This window comes from Sminthopsis crassicaudata, chromosome 3, assembly GCF_048593235.1.
Source record: "Sminthopsis crassicaudata isolate SCR6 chromosome 3, ASM4859323v1, whole genome shotgun sequence".
In the NCBI taxonomy this organism is placed as follows: domain Eukaryota; kingdom Metazoa; phylum Chordata; class Mammalia; order Dasyuromorphia; family Dasyuridae; genus Sminthopsis; species Sminthopsis crassicaudata.
The window spans coordinates 639574719-639592821 of record NC_133619.1 but is presented as its reverse complement, the minus strand read 5'-3'; the positions used below and the strand labels follow the sequence as shown (position 1 = coordinate 639592821).

Sequence of the window (18103 nt, the reverse complement as noted above, 5' to 3'; positions counted from 1 at the left end):
AGGGGCCCCGGGGCGGCGGCATCTGGGAGGAGGAGATCCCCAGGGCCTGGAGGCCCTGGACCAATCAGGGGACGCCCCGGAGAGGCGGCGACAATGGAAGGTGGGAGCAGCCGAGGGACCGGGCTGAGGAAGGAGGAGGGCCCCAAAGAGGGGTGGGAGGGATGCTGAGAGAAGGGGGCGAGAGTTCTCAGCTCACCCAAATTCGGTGTTTATTTATAGGGGTTGAGTCAGCCGGCGCCAGGCCGGCTATGAAGTGGGGAGGGCAGAGAGGAAAGGGGGGGCCTTCTGCTGCTGCTCCGAGGCTGGGGGCTTCTGAATCCTTGGCGAAGCTGGAGTTTTGTTTGGGGGGTGGGTGGGAAGGAGGGAAGCCTGCGCGTCCCCTCAGCCCCAGTAGTTCCAAGTCTGGGCGGGGGGGGGGGTAGAAGGTAACGGCAGCGGAGGGGGAAGGGGCAGCGAGTCCAACATCTGGAACACATCAGGGGCGGCTGGAGCTGCCAGGAGGGATCAGGCCCCCCCAATCACAGCGCGTTTGGAAGCAGAAGTCGGCGCCAAGACCCGGGGGGTGGGGGTGGGGGAGCGGGATTGAGAGGGGAAGGGGAGGGGGGAGGGGTCTGTCCGCCGGCTGCTCCTTCCCCAGCCTCTGTTGCACCTCTGGGGCTCGAACATTCTGAGGGGGATGGGGGCAGGCTTCCCAACCCCCTCCTGGAGGAGAAAGCGGCGTCTGTGCGCGGGAGCGGGGGGGGGGGGGCGCCACTCCGAGCTTCTCCGCCGGCCCCAACATCTGCTTCTCATAAAGCCGAGCCGCGGAGAGAGGACGGCCTAGCCCTGCTCCCCACCCCCCAGAGCCAGGAGGGGGGCGGGGAGAGAAACCCCTTCGAGACGATCCAGTCTGTAACTAATTGTCCCAGGCCTCCCTACGCAGTTTCAGTGGGGTACTACGGCCTCCATCCTTACGGACCCATCCTAACAGCTCTGCCTCTCATCACCTCCCAGAAGCCTCTCGCATCCTTCAAGGCTCAGCCCAAGCGCCCTCCCGGAGATAAGGCCTTAGGCTTCTACGTGTCCAGGTCCCTTCCCCCCATCCCCCCTTAGAGTGTGAGCTCCTTGGAGGCAATCCGTCAACAAGCTTTATTAGGTGCCTGCTAGGGGCCAGGCTCTGTGCTAGGCGCTGGGGAAACAAAGACAAAGGGAAACAGTCCCTGCCCTCGGAGAGCTTCCATTCTGTCGGGGGAGACAACGCGGACATAAATAAATATATACAAGATATTTACCAAATATTTACAAGGCCATGGGGGAGGGCCACTTAGCAGCTGGGGGGAGGGGAGGAGGGAAAGAGTATTAGGGATGACCTCTTCAGTGGAGTCTTAAAGGAAACTAGGGCTTCTGGGAGATGGGAGTGAGAAAGGAGAGCATTGGAGGCACTGGGAACGGCTTCTCGGTCTCCTAATGCCTATCACAGTGCCTTGGAACATCTTAGATCAATAAAGGAATTGACCGATGGGTGAGGGCAGCTTCTGTGCCCGGAAACTGAACGAGTATCTCCCTGCCCACACAGGGCACTCAATAAATAGTCCGGGAGTGAGGTGGATGGCAGGACCACAGCTGGAAGGAATCCTGGGGACGCCAGACACACACAATAATCCGATGTCAGGCTTGGGAAGCATCCTGAGAGACTCAGCTTGTTCTCCCTTTTTTTTTTTTTTTTTTTAAGAGACAGAGACTTATTTCAAGAAGCCCTTCCAAAAGGCTTTTCCAGACTCTCCCGATTATCCGTGCTCCCCACCCGAATTACTTCCTATTTTATATGAGAGGCAGCCAGTCCGAGTAAATAGAAAGCTGGCCTCCGCACCAGGAAGACGTGGTTTCAAGTGCTCGCTTTGACGCTCCCTCGGCTGTGTCACCCCGGACAGTTCCTTGAAATTCTCCGTGTCTTAAGCAGCTCTAAAACTATAGTTTGCAGAGGTGTGTGTGTCTGCAATCATAGAGGGACTGTCCTCCCCTGGGAGTTACCTAAGGCCATGAAAACAGTCCCTATCCTTACCCTGAATGGTTTTTCCTTTGTATTTACTTGTCTGTGGACTCTTCGTGGGTGTTTCTGCCCAGCACAACCCAAGTCTCCTATTTCTGGGTCCCCAGCTGCTAGTTCAGTGCAGGGCACTTAATAGGCACTTAATAAAAGACAGGTGACTCAAATTGAATGCACTCTCTCTCACCTCCGCCTCCTGGAATCCCTGGCTTCCTCCAAGGTACCAGATGACTCCCCTGCTCAAGAACTCCTAGAGCTCCCTATTGGCACACTGGTGCTTCTCTGACGAGAAGCCTGGAAGCTTTTCTTGGTGTTCTTAGTTATCGATGTGATTTCTCTTCCTGGAACTGTCCTTCATATATACAGAAATGAAATCGGGTTCTGCCCTCGAGGAGCTTCCATTCTTGGGGGGGGGGACAATATATGTTGGTTTCTATGATATAGATCATGTAGCTCCAGCAGAATGGGAGCACCTTGAGGGTTCATTCATTTCCCCTTTATTCCCTGGGGCACGAGGCAGCAAGGCTAAGGGGTAGCCAGACGCAAGGACCACCTGGTTCAATGATCACTCCAGGCTGTGTGAGCCTGGGCAAGGCTGAACTCTCAGCCTTGAGACGGGAAGTAATCCTCTCTAACTAGCGGTGCTTGAGGAGAGGCTTGTCTGAAACGGTAGAGGATGGTTCTACAAGGGCTTTTCTTCACCAACAGAGATGGAGTACAATTCTGCAGCCGCTATGGTCTTAAAGAGTTGCCTAAAACATTGAGGAAGTGAAGTGACTTGTCCAGGGTCACACAGCTGGAATGAATCTGAAATGAAATTCGAACCCAAGTCCTTTGGACTTCAAGCTTGCCTCTCTAAACACTGCGCTATAGAAAACGCATTAAAAAAAAAAAAATGCTTATTGGAGCTCTCTCTGCCCCGCCATCCCGTCAGGACCAGGGCCAGAGCAAGCCACCAGGGGGATAACACGCTGAATTTATTTACAAAGAGAATATAGAAATAGACAGGGTCTGGCTCCCGCGGGGCAAGGCGGGGTGGGCACCGGACGAGATCCGAGTCCGCAGCCTTCCCACACGCACTCGCCCGGGGAGCCGCCGTCATTTTAATAAATACAGCCATTTAAAAACCAAAACTAATTAGGAATTGGTGCCCTCTGGCCCTCCTGCCTGGCCCTCTCCTTGGTCCTTCCCCCAGGCACCCTGTTTTACTTCTCGTCCAAGGTCACCAAGAAAGAGCGAAGGAAGCACCAGGGAGCTCAGGCCCTCGCCTACTTTTCCGCCTCCAAGCTGGATTATAAACAGAGCGATCCGGAGATCGCAGGGAGGCTCAGCCCTGCCGGATTCCACCTGAACCCAGCCAGCAGCAATCCACAGTGTACTCAGTCAGAGGTTAGGAGGGTAGTCCCACGTCATCTACTGGCTAGCTAGGGCTTCTGGGGGAAGTGGAAACGTGGCCCGACTGAACGGATTGTAAACTGGCCAGTGACGTGGGGAAGGGAGAAGAACACCAGTGAGGAAGGAACTGGGGGGACCCGAACTTTGAGGATTTCCTTGGCCAGAGAGGATGAGGAGAGTAGAGACCCCTTGAGTAGAGGGCAGGGGCTCCTTAGAGGCTCGTAGATTCCTAGAATGTCAGAGCTGGCAGCGACCGTAGAAATCGGACGTCCAACCGCCTCGCACTGCAGAGGCGACTAAGGCCTCAGGAGGGGAAAGGACTTGCTCAGGATCACTCAGCTAGTGAGTGGCAGAGGCGGGAGTCGAGCCCAGATCTCCTCGATCCAAATTTCTTTACAACACGCTGCCTACTTCATTGAGTCCATTCTACAGCCAGGGAAACTGAGTCCCCGAGTTCGCCCACCGCGAATCGATGAGCGAACTCTGGCGTTCTTGGCTCCCAGTCCAGTCGGTCGAAGAAGAGCTGGGCGAATAGCCTCGGCCTGCGCCGCACCAGCTCACACTGTGGTCATGACCTTCAGCGATCCGGAGCGGAACCGTAGGATCTTCTTCTTGAGCGCGTGGGAGGCCTTGATCTTGACGAAGACCTTCCCCTGGGCGCCCCCGGGGCCTCCGCCCGGCCCGGAGGCTGCCGACGCCGCCGCCAGCTGCTGGGGCCACACCAAGCCGCCGCCGCTGCCTTCCGAGTCGCTGGAGGCTGAGCTGAAGGCCAGGGACTCGCCGTCGCTGGCGCTCGACTCGCTCTCGCCGTAGGCAGGACCGTAGCCCCCCGCGCTGCCTCCCAAGGGAGGGCCCCGGCGCCCGACGGCTGCGCCGCGCCCAGCCGAGCACTCGGAGTCGCTGCCCGCGCAGCCGTACAGGAGGCGGCGCGGAGGGGCAGGCGAGGGTCCCGGGAGCCCTCCGACGGCGCGGCCCCCGCCCCCGCGAGGCGCCGCTTTGGGCCGCCGCCCTCCTTCGGCCTCCTCGCCGCTGATCTCGGCCGTGGAGCGCCAGCGGCGCGAGGAGGCGGGGGCCGCGCCGGCCGGGGTTCGACGGGGCCGGGCGGGCCGCGGCTCCTCCCTCTCCACGGTATGGTACTTGGTTTCGCCCGGGCCGGCGCCTGGCCTATTCAGAAGGCTGTTTTCTGACTGCGAGCGGGCGGCCTTCTTGCCCCGCGGGGAGCCCCGGCGGGCCGCGCCGTCGGGGAACCGGCCTTTCCTGGTACCGCCGGGCCGGGGCCGCTCCCTCGGAGGCGACAGCTCCACGCTGCGGCCCCGAGTGAGCGGGGGAGGCGGCGGCCCCTTGCGGCGGGCAGCGCGGGCCACCGGGGGTCCTCGGACTCCTGCGTGTGCCGCGGGGATGTACTGGGCCTTCACCAGCCGGCCCTCGCCCGGGCTGGGGGGCGAGGAGCTCACTGCGGGCGCCGGCTCGGCCGGGGGAGGGCTAGAGTCCCAGGGCGGCCAGCCCCCGGGGCCCGGAGAGCCGCCCACGCCGGGGTGCGGCTGCTCCTCGGACCGCTGCCGCGCGCTGTTCTGCCGTCGGAGGGCCGCCGGCGGCTCAGCCGGCCCGGGGCCGGGACTGGTGCGGGGTTGGCCCGGCCCCGGCCGCCCACGCAGCCGCCGCCGGCGCCTCAGAAGGCCCGAGATGTAGCTCTCTAGGTGGCGGCCCGGGGCAGCGCCGTCCGGGGGCCCAGAGACGGGGGAGTCCGGGTAGAGGCGGCCGCGCAAGCGGGGGCTCTGCAGGGCCACCGCATGGAGCGGGCTGGGCGACAGGAAGGAGGTCACGCCCCCGGGTCCGGCCTCCTGGGCAGCCGTCGGGTAGGGAGCGGAGAAGGATCGAGGCACCGCTGTCTGACCTCCAGCGGAGGCCTCCTGGGAGCTGGGGCCCGCTTCCCCTGCAGGGAGAAAGGAGACAGAAGGGATGGGGACAGTGTCTCCGAGAACGCGCCCCTTCCCCCATCTCTTGCTCTTGCCTCACCCCGTTCCCTCCCCTTCCCTCCCTCCTTCCCTCCCAGTGAACCCGTCCGTCAGTAAAAAGGCTGTGAAGAGATTCCAGCCCCATTACTGTACCGACTGGAAGTCAGCGTGCTTTGGAAGAGATCCTGGAAAGCATCTGGTCTCTCCATTTAGCAAATGAGGAAACTGAGGCACCCCGAGTCGCAGGGCCTTGTCCGCGCAGGCTACCAGAAGACCCAGGGATCTAGCCTGTCATTCAGAACCCCTTCCTCTGAGCTGAACCTACTCCATAAGGCACTTCTCTAGGAGCCCCAGGCGGGAGGGAATGGTTCCTTGGCCGTCTGGGGTGGCCACTGAGGGCAATTCCCGACAGTTCCCTCTGCGCTTCTCTGATCAGGGTTAGGAGGGGGCTAGCTGGCTCGAGAGCGGCCTCAGACACTCACTGGCTGTGTTTGCCTCAATCCATCCGAGAGGGGAAATGGCAAACCTGGCCAGGATCTTTTCCCAGAAAACCCCAGGGCCGGTGCTGGCATTAGTGTGACCACAGGGTCACAAAGACGGGGCAAGATTGAACACAAAGGAGTAGAACTGAGAGACGGCATGGCCCAGAGGAGATGCCTTCTAGCCTAAGAGCCAGGAAGACAGATCAGGGCCCCATCTCCCGCCCTACGTCTTCCAGGGCTTTGGACAGTTCCCTAAAATTGACCCAGGGGGTTCACCTAGGGTTCTGTTGCAGGACCAGCCCCTATTCCTATGCTCTGTATCCTGAGAACCTGGGAGCACATCTCGCCCCTGACATTAGGACTCCTATAAGGGCTAACAGGAAAGCCACAATCAGGTTTAAGTTAACAGGAAGCATACGGTATTCATGGGGTAGAACCATGATTTATTGAGTTGAAATCAATTATCTTGCTTAGATTAAAAACCTATTCCATTCATTCAAGACCTTTTTGAAATCATCCAGGGTATCACTCAGTCTCCCTGGGCCTCAGTTTTCTCCTCTGTAAAAATGGGGGGTGCATCAGTTGGGGAACAGCTGAATAAGGGATGCTATATGAAAGTTATGGAATAGTGTTGTTCTGTAAGAAATGACCAGCAGGATGATTTCAGAGAGGCCTGGAGAGACTTGCAGGAACTGATGCTGAGTGAAATGAACAGGAGATCATTATTATGTGATGATCAACTGTGATGAATGTGGCCCTTTTCAGCAATGACGTGATTCTGGCCAATTGCAATAGACTTGTGATGGAGAGAGCCATCTGCCCCCCACGGAGAGGACTATGGGCACTGAATGTGGAGCACAACATAGTATTTTCACCTTTTTTTGCTGTTGTTTGCTTGCTTCCCCTGCCCCTTTCTGCTTTTTTTTTTTCCTTTTTGATCTTTTTGATTTTTTTCATATGCAGCATGACAAATGTGGAAATAAATATAGAAGAATTGTACACGTTTAACATATATTGGATTACTTGCTATATAAGGAAAGGAATTGGGGGAAAAAATTTAAAACACATTTGAAAACTATGCATATATTTTGGAAAGAAAAAGCTAGCAAGAAAACTGTATAATTATATACATATATTGGATTTAACGTACATTATAACATATTCAACATGTATTGGATCACCTGCCAACTAGGGAAAGGGAGGGGAAGGAGGGGGAAAGTTGGAACACAAGGTTTTGCAGGGGTCAGTGTTGAAAAATTACCCATGGAGCTGAGCAGTGGAGTGGATAGAGCACCAGCATTGAAGTCAGGAGGACCTGAGTTCAAATGTGACTTCAGATACAACACTTATTAGCTGTGTGATCCTGGGCAAGTCACTTTATAACCCCAATTGCCTCAGGGCAAAAAAAAAGAATGAAAGAAAGAAAAGGAAAAAGAAAAATTATCCATGCATATGTTTTGTAAATAAAAAGCTTTAATAAAAAGTGAAAAAGAAAAGAAAAAGCTAAAAAAAAAATGAAGGGGTGGACAAGATAGTGGATTAAGTGGTGTATTTGGGGTCATACTTGGGAAATTTCAAATATTAGCTGTAAGATGCCAAATCACTGAAAATCTAAGTTTCAGTTCTTGTAAAATGAGAATACTCATAGCATCTACTCATGCAATGATCCAATGAGATACATAAAATGCATTGTACTTCTCAAAGCACTGTTACTGTTTGGTGGTTGTTTGGGGGCAGGTAGATGGTGCAGGGGGTAGAGTGCTGGGCCTGGAGTCAGAAGGACTCATCTTCCTAGATTCAAATCTGGCCCCAGACACTTACTAGTTGTGTGATCCTGCACATGTCACTTCACCTTGTCTGCCTTGGTTTCCTCATCTGTAAAATGAGCTGGAGAAGGGAATGGCAAATCTCTCCCAGGATCACTGCCCAAAAAAACCCCAATTGTGGAGAATGGGGACACAGCTGACCAGCCAAGCTCTTTGCAAACCTCAGAACACCAAGTTGCTGCTGTTCCCTGATGTCCTTCCAGCCAGAAGGTAAGAATTCTGAGGAGCCTTTGTTCAGAAGCAGCCCTGCAGCCCGGAACATTGGGCAGCTGGGCCCGCCAGGCAAGTGAGGGAGATCTCGCATCCAGCTAATTCTCCTGCCCTGTCCCCTCCCTGCAAGCCTGTACACAGAGCTGGCCCTATGCCCTTCTCCCTACTTGAACACACACACACACACACACACACACACACACACACACTCACACTCACACTCCACATATACACACACCACAGACACACACACACCCACACTCCACACATACACACACACACACACCACACACACCCAACAACCACAGACACACACTCTCACACTCCACACACATACACACACACCCCACATACACACTCAACCACCACACACTCACACTTCACACACACACCCCACATACACACACCCAACCACCACATACACACAAACACACACACTCACACTCCACACACACCACATACATACCCAACCACCACACACACACACACACACACACACACACACACACACACACACACTCACATACACATACACCCCCACTCCACATCACATGTATACACACACACACCACACAATGCACATGCACACATGCACATACCCCACACATACATATACACACAAACACTTATTTAAACACATATACACATGAACTTCCTTCAGATGCTCTTAGCTAAGTTTTTTTCGAGTTATGAAATTCCATGATTTAGTGGCCCCATTTCCCAAGCCTTTTCCTCCCATCCTCCAATCCATTCAAGTGTCTTTTTTCCTGTCCTTCTTACCCAGAGACTTGGGCCTCTTGCTGGCAAATACTCCCCGGGGCTCAGAGGGGCCTAGCCGGCTGTAGGAACCAGAACCAGAAAAGCCACTGTCGCCTCCAAATGTCGAGGGAGGGGAGTCTGGACCAGTCGGAGAAGGGCCTTCATAGAAACCTAAATGAGGTAAAGAAGGGAGAGACTGAAGGACAGAAAGAGGGGTGGAGGAGGCAGGGGAGAGATGGGTGAGAGACAAAAAGAGGGAAGGTAGATTGGGCCCTCAATTTGGAGAGCTGAGGAGATTTAGATTGAGGTTGCTGGGTTTCCTCTCACCTGAGCTCAGCCCAATATCTTCTTCCAGGCCTTCAGCATCCAAGCTCAGCTCTCCCAGGTGTTGACCCAGTTCCCACATCAACCCGGGCAGGGCCTCCTGGAACAACAATGGGTGTGAGGGGAAGGGAAGAGGAAGGACCCCAGGAGACACTCATGCAGACACAGTCGAGCTCTTGCCCTGTCCCCTGCAAAGAGCATCAGGAATAAACAGGACTGCAGGTGAGGAAAAAAAGAAGGAAAGCAAGCCAGAGGCTCCTTGGGGGAGCTAAGTTTAGGACCTTATACAATCTTCAGACTTTGGATGCTTAAGCTAAAGGAGCCTCGGAATCGGAGAATCTTCTGTTCAAAGCAGGAGGCATCTTTGCATACACTGACCATGTTGCTCCCCTGCTCAAGAAGAATCAGTGACTCCCTTTTGCCTCTACAAGGAAACTGTCCCTGTTGGCAGCACTTCTGCATTGTGTAATGGGCTAGTTCCAGGCTGATTATCCCATCATGATGTGCACTCCAGCCAAAGTGACCTTGCTGCATCCACTACAGGACTCTGGTCTCCTTGGATTTTACACAGGGTTTCTGTCAGTTTGAAATGCTCTTCCTCCTCACCTCCATCTCCCGGAATTCTAAACTCCCTCCAAGGCCCTGCTCATGCTCTCGAACTTGCTATTTGGCCCCCACCACCCCAGGTATTCATTTTGTATTTACTGATCTTTTTGTTTCTTCTCCAGTGAATTGTAAACTCCTTGAGGGCAGGAACTTTTACTTTTGTCTTTGCATTCTCAGCACCCTGGACAGTGCCTGCCACACAGTAAGTGCCTAATGAATGCTTGCAAGCTGCCTAAAAGCTAGAAGAATCGGAGTCCCTGTCTTGTGTTACTTTGGGCAAATTGATTCCACTCTGTACTAGACTACTTTGAAATCTGGGAATCTGGGTGGGGAGAGTTTTCACGCCTAGAGTTCCCAGCTCCCTGGATCTTGACCCTGGAGGACATTCCCTAAGGCTCCTCCCATTCTTAATCTGTTCCTGAAGGTGTGGGAAAAGACTGGAAGGGAATGAGCTTTCCCTAATCAGCTCTGGGAAACAACTCTTTCCAACCCTCCCCTATCCCCTGGACTGAGGTAGGAATTTTCAAGTCAGCTCAATCCACAACCCCTCATTAAGTGGCTAGTGTGGCTTGGGAAGCTGCAAAGCTCCCATAACCGCCAAGGATACAGGAGAAAGGGTCCTAGATTAGGAGTAAGAGTTCTTGACTCTGCTGCTTACTAGCTGGGTGACTGATGACTCCTTCAAGCCCTCTGAGTTTCAATTGCTCAAATGAAAGGTGTTGGATTAGTTGGTCCTGGAAGTTCCCCTCAGTTTCCCTTCTTTGTAAAAAAAAAAAATAAAAAAAAAAATACTGAGGTGGTTGGTCTCAAAGATCTTGCGATCCCTTCCTATTCTAAAGCTCTAAAGTGTCTGTTCTGAAGGGGTTTCCAGACTGGTAAAGGGCCACGACAAATGCACTTTTTGTGAATGCCCAAAGCGTCTGGTCAGTGTCAGCCATTGACAACTGCCATGCAAAGTATGAGAGAGGTGAAGGAAGGGTGCTCCGAGGAATCTGAAAGGCTTCCGGGGGGGAGGAGAGAATGAGCTTGGCTTTTAAGAACCCATAGGACCTTAGCAGGTATCCTGACGTCCCCTGCTGAATGCAGAAGGGAGGTAAAGATCATCAATCTTGGTCGCCATAAACTGAACTCAGACTTTTGGGACACCCTGGAGATACATTCTTGGGAGGGGGCTTGGATTATTATTGCAAGGGACAAGGCTTGGATTATATTGCAAAGGCCACCTATGCTTATCTCACCGAGGATGAGTGATTGATTGGTCTAGAGCTATTGTGCTGGGTCAAGAGAAAGGTGAGGGTAGGGACAGAAAAGACTTTTTAAACTGTAAACCCTTACTGACCAAAAAGCTAAGAGTTAAAAGGAGCTTCCAGGGATGCAACTGACCATTATAGTGGGTCTGAACTCAGGAGAACCCGAGTTCAAATCCAGCCTCAGACAGTTACTAGCTGTGTGACCCTGAACAAGTCACTTCACTTCTGCCTGTCTCCCTTCCTCATCTGTAAAATGAGAATAAGAATAGCCATTATTAGCACCTCCCTTCCAGCATTTGCAACTGCTTGGCACAAATAGGTGCCATATGGATGCTAGCTGTTTATTAATATTTTTACCAGCAGCTGCCTTGAGACAGAGGCACATGGAAAGTGCAGGTATTATCACCTCCAATTCCCTAGAGGGGAGTTGCTGAGTCTATATCCCAGGGCGGATTGATGGGAATTTGCTTGGATGCTTGAAGAATTCAGGGACTCAGCATTCTAGAGAAAGGTGGGAAAGCCTCACCTTGCCCACAATACCTCTCTCTCCCTCAGCCTATACTTTTCATCCAGGTTTCTATGAAGTCCTTCTCCTGAGCACATTGGGGAGATCCTTTGATTGTGCCCCCCCACATCTCCTCTCTTCCCCAACACACACACACACACACACACACACACACACACACACACACACACAAAGGAAAGGAAGTCAATACACAACTTAGGGAGAGAACACCTAGTCTTTTTCCTGAGTTATTGAGTTACACAATTTCAAAGGAAAGGGGGTGATCTCTTTAGTACCCTAAGTTTCTTTCCTTGCAGTGAGAGATGCCAAGGGCACCTGAGGATGGCGCTAGAGAGCCAGGGACCAGCATGGATCTCTAGGCTTGAGAGTGGGGCTTAGGCTAACCAAGCTGATAGTCCTTCTTGGACAAATTCAACCCCTTAGCTTAATAAAACTAGGCCTGAAGGTAACCCTAGGACAGAAGGAGACTCACTGAGCTGTCCAGGAGAGAGGTGAGATCTCTTGAGAATTTTTTTTTCTTTCTCATAAGAATACCAGTCATGGTAACATGACTTTGGGGAACTTTGCAGAACCTTGGGAGGAGATCAAGGCCTACCAAAGGAGAACAAGCCATTGTTCTTGCACCACTAGAACCTTTTATATGTTTTCTGAGGGGAAAAACAAAGATTTCTATAGTTGATATATGCAGTTACCTTTTCTGCTGCCATCAGAGTGGAGGACTTTTACCTACGGCTATGGAGCCCCAGACAAAAGCCATATTAGACATTACATTCTGAGTTTTCCCCAGAGGATACTGGGAGAAATAAAGTGAGCCAATAAGTGTTTTTTTCCCCTATATTCCCCATGGTTGAACCTGGTCTCTCTAAAACCAGAACTTAGGGGATGTAGGTCAATGTTTGTAAAACTTTATACGTTCATCAAATCTTTCACATAGAAACTTAAAATAGTGGATGTTTACATTCACAGAAACTTAAAATCTAGGTCTTTATACTTATAATTATACGCTTTAAATACCTCAGCATTAGATAATGTTGAAGCTAAAGGCAGACAAAATTGAAAAAAAAAAATTAGGATCCATAATGTTGAAACTAAAGGCAGACAAACTTGAAAAAAATGAGGATCCACAAGTAAAAATACAACTGCTTTTTGTGGCAGGGAAGAACTGGCAACTAAGTAGGGTGCCAATCAAGTGGGGAACGGCTGAGAAAACGCTGCTTAATGAATGGGATAGAATGCTCCTGGGCCATTGTTTGCATGCTGAACCCCTCTTTAGCCTGGGAGGTCTTTTGCCTTTCTTTGCCAGATTTTAGCGCCCTGTTGTTGTGGCTGTTGTTGGTCCTCCATTCTAGAGTTCCATGACATCAGGGAGGTGATGCTATGACATACAAAGGAATAAGGGAGGGAGGGCTGTGCAAAGTTCTCAGTCACTTTCTTCTCCAGAGTCAGCCGGCGGCCAGATATAGATCAGACTGGAGATGACACATTGTAGATTTTAATAACTGTTTATAGGCTGACCGACATAAGAAATAACAAAAAAAGAGATGGATTTAGAGAAACCTGGGGAGGCTTTCTTAACTGATACTGACAGGACGAGAGCTGGCAGGACGATTCATACAATCACCAAGTCTTTGAAAGACTTTGGATCTCTGATCAAGGCCATGACTAACTATGATACCAAAGGCTACAGAGGACACTGCAGAGAGGTGATGGATTCAGGATGGAGAATAGGACATTTTGGGGACATAATGTGGGAATTTTTTTTTTACTCTCATATGTGCTAGGAGGAGTTTGTTTTCCTTTTCTTTTCCTTTTAAATTGAGGATGGGTAAGAAAAATGAAACGCCTTCTTCATTGAAAAATTAAATTAAAAAGCCAAAGTGCGATGCAAAGATAACTTCCTTCAACACCCTCTTTGTACATTTGGGGAACTGAGGCCCAGAGTAGAAGAAGGTCGTGCCTTCCATCCGAAATCCAGATCAGGAACCAGGTATGAGCAGGGCCAGTCCCTGCCCCCTCCACGATGATTCCTGACCCTCAGACAAAAGCTTCCTGTCTGGGTGTTAGGGGTGGTCCGGGAGCTGGGCGGGGAGGAGGGGCAAGGGGCAGGGCTTCGCCAGAAGAGCCAGCTCCTTCCCTATTTAGGGCAGAGAAGGGGGCCCAGGAGGAGATTCTCCCCACCTCGCCCCAGCCCTCCCTTCCACTCCTTCAGGGCTGGATGCCAGAGAACACAGTTGAGAGACCCAGGATTTCATAACACTCAGCGCTTCCAGCTCCTTTATTCCAACCCCTCCTTTTACAGAGAGGGAAACTGAGACCCAAGGTTGCACAGCGAGGAAAGCCAACCCCCCCCCCCGCACTCCATTCCTCTTCTAGACTTGCCTAAGTGGCCCTTCATCCCCCCTGGAAAGTCCATCTAAGACTAACTTTGGTCTCCTGCTGCAGGGCAGCCCAGTCCCCCCACGAGGGTGCATTGTGCACGCGGGGCCCCAGCTGAGAGATGGGTTTCCCCCACTACCCCCTCCTCACCCTCTCCTCAGAGAGTATATTTAGCCCTCCTCCTCCAGCCCGTGCTGTCTCTCCCTCCCTCCTCCTCCCTCCCTCCCCCGCCCCCCTCTATGCTCTGCCTGGAGACAGCTCTGACTGGGGCGGCCTCTCCCACCTCCCCGGCGCCCCCCCTCAGTCTTCCTGACCCCAAGCGGATGGAAGAACCTTCTTCTCCGAGACTCCCCAGGGCGCCCAAGCCTCCTCGCGCCCACCCGCGGTGAGAGAGCCTTCTTCGCCCCCTCCCCCCACTTTCTCCCTGCCGGATATGGGGAGGCACAAGGGAGAGTCAGAGAAACGCGGGGATGGGGAGCGATGGAGACGTAACGAGAAGGAGCCTCAAAGCCAGAGATAGAGACGCGGGGATGGGGAGAATCATCTTCCCCTCCCCCAGCTTCCTGGCCACCGGGCTCCTGCACCCCCCCGCCCAGCGCAAGTTCACTGCTGGCCTGGGTCCTCCCCCCCCCTCTCCTTTCTCCCCCTGCACTCTCCCACCCCCATCCCCATCCCAGTGGTTCTCTCCTCTCCTGAAGAAGGGCCGAGGCGGAGGCCAGGAGGGGCGGGGCCTCCCACAGCTGTTTCTGCTTGGAGAGAGGAATGTGGCCAGGCCCTCCCGGGGGAAGGGGGGGCGCGGGGAAGGAGGTCTGCAAAGCCTAGGCCTGTTCTCCCCATCCCCCTCCATGGGTTAAACCTACCTCCCCCCCCCTTAAAAAAACGGGCTCGCGTTTCCTCCCCCGACCGAAGGCCAGGGCTGGGCCGAACCGGAGGAGATCCAACCGGGGAGCATCAGGTCGGGGAAATGGGGGTCCGGAGGGAATGTCACGGGCTTGGGGGGCCGGAGCAGCGCTGGAAGGAGAGAGCGCTGGATGCTCCAAAAGGGACGCCTAAAGGAAGGGAGACCAAGCGATGCTCGGCGAGACCCGGCGAGGGGCGCCAGGGATGCAGGGAGACAATGCCCCGCCCCCCTCCCAGTTAACCTTCGCATCCCCAGTCCAGGTCTGAGAGCCCCAGACTAAGCCCGAGTCCGGAGGGGGAGGGGGGGTCCAAGCCCCGGCCACGGGCCTCCCCCGGGCTCTGGCCCTGTCCTCCAGCGAGACCTCCAAGTCCTCCAGCGGGAGGGGAGCGAAGGAAAAAGAGGAGCCGGGCCCGAATGAGACCCGGGGAGGGGGAGTGACTCAAGTCCCCCCCTAACGGTGGAGCCCCCTCCCAGTGCTGCCCAGGCGGAGAGGGGACCCCAGACTCAGCTCCCGGAGCGGGAGGGACCTGAGGACGGCGTGGGGAGGGGTCCGCCCCCTGATTCTTCGACTCCCCCTCCCTCTGCGGTCCCTTCTAACGGATCCGCGGCCGCGGGAGAGGGAAGGGGCCGACATGCACCCGGAGGGGAGGTCCACGCACGGACGCTGGCTCAGACGGCGCGGGATCCGCCGCGGGGGGGGGCGAAGTCCGAGGGTCCGGCGGGGGGCGTCGGGAGGGGCCGGAGCCCCGGGGGGATCTCGCAGCGCCCGCTCCGCACTCACCAGCTGCTCCTCCAGCGCCGCCGCGGCCCGGCGCGCCGCCGCCTCGTCGTCGTCCTCCTCGCCATCGTCCTCTCCCAGGGCCTCGTCCTCCTGGTCCCGGCCGTCGTCGGCCGCCCCACCAGGCCCCGCGCCCGTGGCCAGCGGCTGGCCGAGCCGGAGCGCCTGGCGCACGCGGAACTCCTGGCGCTCCCGCAGCCAGTGCAGCTCGCACAGACCCGCCAGGCTGCCCTCCAGCCAGCCCCTTAGCCGGCCCCTCTCCGGGCTCACGGGGAACGAGAAGGCCCGGATCATGGCCGCGTCGTCCCCTCCGCCGGGCCTCGGCCCCCGCTCCCGGCTTCCCTGGGGGCCCCCAGCGCCCCGCCGGCCGTGCGCCCGCCCGCCGGTCCGGCCCGGCTGTCACCGTCTCATCTGCATAGGCCGCAGCCCATTGGGCCGCCGAGCCAATACTGATCTGCATCTCCCCGCCCCCTCGGCGCTGGCAGCGGACTGTCTATTGGTGACTAGACGGGGAGCCACGCCCCCAAGCTCTCCCAGAGGCAGGACCATTGGTGAATTTCCTGGGTCTTAGCTGTAAAGATCTGCATAGACCACGCCTCCCATCTCCAGACCCCTGAGTTGGGGAACATCGGTGGGCCTAGGGGTTCCGAGTCCTCATCGCCGATATAGCCACGCCCATTGCACATCCTCACTGTCCTCGGGGGTTGCCGGCCATTGGTGAGATTTGCGTTGTCTGCATAAACCCGCCTTCCCCTCCTTTCCCCGTTTCATTCGGCCCGTCCCACGCCATTCGGCCCTCCCGGATTTGCCACTCAGCTCTGTCCTTCAACGGCATAGTCCCACCCCCACGCCTCAATCTCTCTTTTCTTCCTGCGATTTGCTGTGCAAAGATAGTCCTTGCTTCACGACGAGCGCTGATTCGCAGGTCTGCGGACAGGGCGGGGCGGCTCCTTTGGACCCTCCCCATTATGGGCGGACATTCATAGACTGGTCTCTGGGATCTTGAATATTATAATTAGAGAAAGCTGGGCGGGGATAAAAGAGAGGACCGAACGCCCTTTCTCTTCTTCGCTCACCCAATCCGCTGACGGTGAGGGGAAGAAAGGCGGCCCCTCCCTCAGCTCCTCCCTCTTCCCTCCCCAAATCCTCGCGTCTCTCCGCCTCTGCCCCCATGCTCCAAACTCTACCACCGCCAGCAAGCCTTCGGCGCTTCCTCCAGCCTCCAGCAGCATCCTCTCCCTCCTGGGCCTGCTTCCGATAATGACCGCGACGGGCCCGGAGGGAGCAAAGCCTGGGGGAAAGAGCTCCGGAGGTGGCAGTCACGGAAAATGGAAGATGCTTGAGGGCAGACCTGGTTGGTCTGTTTCCTCCGGACGGAGAAAGTCCTCTCCCAACAGCCATCTGCAAGAGCCTGGACCTAGCCCGGGTCCCCCGGCCAGCGAGTGCCCCGGGGCTGGGGGCGCCCCAAAGCTGCCTCTTCAGAACGCGCGTTTCGTGCTCTGAACGCAAGCGTTTGGAGGAGTTGGTCATCACCCCGGCATTGATGTGATGCCCTAAGATTTGCACGTGGGTCGTTTGACCTTCACCGCTGCCCTGGGAGCGAAGGGCCGCTATTATCCCCATTTTATAGATAAGAAACAAAGCAGGCGGGTAAAGGGCCTTGCTCCGGTCACACAGCTAGCTTCTGAGGCTAGATTTGAACGCAGGACTTCCTGACTCCAGGATCCAGGACTCTGCCCCTGGATTGTCCTTTTGTCTATTTAATTCCAGAACAGGGGGGAGAGGGAGAGTAATCGAAGGCAGGTTTTTGTCCTCAGAGAAGAAAAAAGGGAGGAAGTGTTCCTTAAGCTAGGCCAGAGGATGGCCCAGAGACCATTGGCCGGTGCGTGCTCTGGCCAAAGGGCTGCATAGGGAGCCAGAATCTGAACCCTCGCCTGATGTGGGCGCAGGCAAACCATCTCCAGTCTGAAGGGCTGTTTGCTTATTTAGAGTGAGAACTGGGCCTCCATGGCCCACGAAAGTGCTTCAAAAGTGGCCTCCTTCTGTCTGCTACAGGGACAAGGGCAGGAGACAATCTCTGCCCATTTCACCAGTTATTCTAAGCAAATTCCATCCCATACAGACCTCCCTCTCTCTACCTACACGGTCTCTTAAGGTGCTCTAGCTCTGCTATTCCCTGTCCTCACGCCCTCCCAATCTGCTATCCCCTGTTCTAAGCTCCCTCCCAGCTCTGATACTCCCTAGTCTGAGGGCCCTCTCAGCACTGACATCCCATTCTAAACTCCCTCCCAGCTCCAACATCCCCAGTTCTAAGGGCCCTCCCGACTCTGATATTCCATATTCTAAAGGCCCTCCCCCGTCTGACATCCCCTGCTCTAAGGGCCCTTCTTTCTCCTGGTCTTTGGGAGCTCAGTTAGACTTCAGAAACGTGCTCTGAGCTTTACGCGTCCCTTCCTTCCCAGTCCCTCACAGGCGCATAGAAAGCAGAAGTCCCACTCCCCCGACCGCCAGAGAAGGAGGCTGCTGCCGACGGCCGGCCACAGAAGTTGTGGGACACCGCGTCCTGCGGGGGCGTCCATCCGGAGCCCCGGGGTCCTTATGCTGGGGGCCTGAGAAGGCCCCCAGAAGGCGTTCCTTCAGACCCTCGAAGAGTCACCCTCTAAGAGAAGCACGCGGCGTCGGGGGGCAG

At 55.1% G+C, this 18103-nt stretch overlaps 1 protein-coding gene across 1 annotated transcript; it reads right to left on the bottom strand.

Annotated features, from left to right (window-relative positions):
• Positions 1–1109: 1109 nt before the first annotated feature.
• Positions 1110–17979, bottom strand: DACT3 (dishevelled binding antagonist of beta catenin 3). Its single transcript, XM_074306968.1, has 4 exons — positions 15418–17979; positions 8981–9077; positions 8675–8824; positions 1110–5354 (listed from the first exon to the last, which is right to left on the bottom strand). The coding sequence occupies exons 1-4, from the start codon at positions 15706–15708 to the stop codon at positions 3979–3981; spliced, it is 1914 nt and encodes a 637-aa protein (XP_074163069.1). The 5' UTR covers positions 15709–17979; the 3' UTR covers positions 1110–3978.
• Between the last annotated feature and the right edge of the window lie 124 nt (positions 17980–18103).